Here is a 3,402-nt window from a genome sequence, read left to right as displayed (position 1 = left end):
TAGCTCTTGTAGACCAGGCTGGTCTCAAACTCACAGAGATCCGCCTGCCTCTGCCTCCCGAGTGCTGGGATTAAAGGCATGCGCCACCACCGCCCGGCGGAAATCTTATTTTTTAAGATGAAACTTTACCAAAGGCAGATTATAAAGATAAAGACACATTTTTAATTGATAACAAAAAACTTTTTTTAAAAAAACTATTATGAGTAATATGTAAAAAAATCTAGTACTAGGTCAGTTGGAGAGAAAAAAAGTCAAAATATTCATCTGCTTTTACATTAAGCAGCAACAAAAGTGAGTTTTTCAAACTAGCTAGGAATGAGGGACACAGTGCAGTCCTAGGCAGGAGAGGAAGAGATTGGAGGAGGACTTAAACTCAGTAACTGGAGGCCAGCTTGGGCAATACAATGAGACCCCCCCCCCCAGTTAAAAACTCAAATAGCAGAAGGGACATATATTGAGTGCCAAACTTCCTAACTACACTATTAGTTAACCCTGTGTAAGAATCCACAGGCAAGGTCCACTATTAATCTTCCCTGCGATGTGGAAAAACAGGACACAGAGGCCATATAACCTCCCCAGTCTTAACCACCAGAAAGTAGAGACCAGGCTGCAGTGCCCATGGTCAAGCCCCAAGCACAGATCCTCCATGCTGTCCTCCATAGAGAGAGTACACAGCACATATTATAAAACCAGTTCTGGTAATATCATGTCCAGTCGTGGGAGAGAAAGGAGAAGGAACTGTCTAAGGGGGAAAAAGATTCTCAAACAGGAGGCTGAGGAGTAAAAGTTCTCAACTCAACCCTTCTGAAAGGCAGTGGCTGAAACAGATGCTGAGAAAAACTGTTCAGGGATCAAGGCAGGCTCAGAAAGGGAGCTCTCTGCTGGCCAACACAAGTATCTGTAGGCAATACTCATGCTGTTAATGTAGTAAGAAAAGATGGTAGTTGTCTGTAGACTATATTTAACAACCTTATTAAACATGCTTTATGTGTACACTGTTTGAAAGAACTGAAAATATCCAAGAAACAAGTTGTCACATACGTTTCTGAGGATTTACTTCGAATAATCCCTTGTATGCATCAACCACAAAAAGAGTCCCATTGGGCCCAGACCGGATGCCCAGGGGTCTTCCACAGGTAGGTTCATCATCTCGGGTTTCTAGGAAGATAAACAATAGGAATCGGCGGCCGCTCCAAGATTCTACCTGTGCCCTCTTCAGTGTCCAAGAATCTCTTCCATACCTCCCTAAACAGACACCATGCTGTACAGAGCAAAAAGACCACAGCGTTAGAAATGGACCCGCCCCTGCAGCGGCTCACTGCACGATGTTTGGCATGGGTGCTTACTGTAGGTGCTACCACGGTGTGTACTTACAGAATGAGCACACTATAAGGTGCTTACTGCAAAAGATACCGCACCACAAGGGCTGCCCACTGTCCAGTGCTCGATGGAGGCACTGAGTGCAGGGGTTATGTGTGCAGTGGACAGGGGAGACTAAAGAGGCAAATACAGAGTGTGAGCATGGGTGTCCATGGACAACGCTTTCTGAAAAGGTCCCTGTTGAAACGGTAACAGTACTTCTCAGAGGACCTTAAGTGACTTTTATTTTGATTTTGTATGTTTATGCTTCTTTTATTTTGAAACGAAAATGCATCATTTTTATAAAACATCCCAGCTATCAAAAATAATAACTAGGCTATAAATCGTACTGGTAGAACACTTGCCTGGCAAACAGGAAGTCCTGGATTCCACCAGGATACCACAAAAAAATAAATAAATTTACAGTAAGTTAATTTAAAAAAAACAATGGTAAGAAACCTGTGGACCAGTTTTTAAACAGTGTGATTGTCTGCTTATCTTTTCCAAGGGTAAATGATTTAAGGGTTCTCAGACTTGACTAACACAACTGAAATCCCTGAGGAGCTACTAAGGACATGTAAGCCCCAGATAGTCACAAAGCCCTGCCTTTTTAGAAAGCAGCACCCACACCCACAGCAATGAACAGCTGAAGTTCCCACAGGGCAACCAGAGACTGAATGGGAAGAGGAGGGGGTACAGCACCAGGAAATACACAGCAAGTACGTAACCAAAGCCCAGCTGGAAAGCTAGGACACCAGACTCACTACCATGGACTCCACTGGGCACTCTGAGGTCAAATGACCACCTGGCAATAAAAAATGGAGGCGACACCAGTGTGTCCTGTCTGCCAAATGGTCAGCAGTTTTCCATGAAAGTGACATCCAGGAGAAAGGGACAACCTTCTGAATGATGTGTCACCAACTTACTGCAAGGGCCTGAACCAAATCGAGCGATGGTCTCCACTTCCCCATTTTCAAGTTTTACAACTCTGCCATCTGCTGTGCCAGTAAACATCACATCTGTTTAGGAAAACAGAGGGGAAGATCATTAAAGGGCTGGCTGAGAGCTATGGCCACACTCTTTTCTGTACAGCAAGCAATTTGGTTGTATTTCAACAGCCAGAAAGGAAACAGCAATTCTGAAGATGAAGGAGAAATGATGTATGGGAAATTTTTAAATCCTTAAATCTTAAAAGTTCCAGGACAGCCCAGCTAGAGATACACAGAGAAACCCTGTCTTGAAAAAACAAACAAACAAACAAATACATAAATAAATAAAGTAACAAAACTCTGGAGGCTCCCTCAAAGGATACAACTGCCCAAAGCTGTACAAAGGCTGTATGAACAGACCTATGTGTGTTATAGAAACTGAATAAATAATTAACAACCTTGCAAGACAGAAAGTATCAGTCCCCAATCAGCTGGCTCACTGATGAATTCTCCCGTAAGAAATTACAGCCAAATCTCTAAAATTTGCTTCAGAGGACCAAAGTTGAAATAATACATCTTAACTCATTCTCTGAATTACAACTTCTGCACTGCCCTAAAGACATTAAGAGAAACTACAGAGCAGTATCTCACAAACATAGATGCAAGAGTTCTAGAGACTGTATGTTTCTAATGCTGCAACATTCTGAAAGGGCAAACAACGCAGAAATTCAAGTCACTAGTAGATGAGAGTTAAAGAGGGAAGGAGAACACGGGTGATTTTAGGATGGTGAAAATATCCTCTATGACGGCATTATACAAGTGTCCAAATCCACAGAGCTAACAATGCTAAGAGTGAACCCTAATTTAAAAAGACAGTGGGAATAATCACCCACTATGGTGGGAGATAGCAACAGTAGAAAGGCTAAACCTGTGTGCTGAACCTAACACCCATTCTGATAAAATCTCTACTTTTTGTTCGTTACTGTAAGTCTAAAACAGATCTTAAAAATAGTTTGCTCTGAGCCGGGCGGTGGTGGCACACGCCTTTAATCCCAGCACTCGGGAGGCAGAGGCAGGCGGATCTCTGTGAGTTCGAGACCAGCCTGGTCTACAA

At 42.9% G+C, this 3,402-nt stretch overlaps 1 protein-coding gene across 1 annotated transcript in view; it reads right to left on the bottom strand.

Annotated features, from left to right (window-relative positions):
- The window catches only part of Apmap (adipocyte plasma membrane associated protein), a 16,764-nt gene that overhangs the window by 5,038 nt on the left and 8,324 nt on the right, over positions 1-3,402 (bottom strand). The window contains exons 4-5 of the mRNA XM_005371231.3: positions 2,286-2,378; positions 1,042-1,158 (exon numbers count right to left, since the gene is read on the bottom strand). Of these exons, the coding sequence (XP_005371288.1) occupies positions 1,042-1,158; positions 2,286-2,378 (210 nt within the window). The remainder of the gene's footprint in view (positions 1-1,041; positions 1,159-2,285; positions 2,379-3,402) is intronic.

Source organism: Microtus ochrogaster, unplaced genomic scaffold (genome assembly GCF_000317375.1).
Source record: "Microtus ochrogaster isolate Prairie Vole_2 unplaced genomic scaffold, MicOch1.0 UNK100, whole genome shotgun sequence".
NCBI classification, from domain to species: Eukaryota; Metazoa; Chordata; class Mammalia; order Rodentia; family Cricetidae; genus Microtus; species Microtus ochrogaster.
The sequence above is the reverse complement of the archived record's forward strand: the minus strand, read 5'-3'. Positions and strand labels throughout refer to the sequence as shown.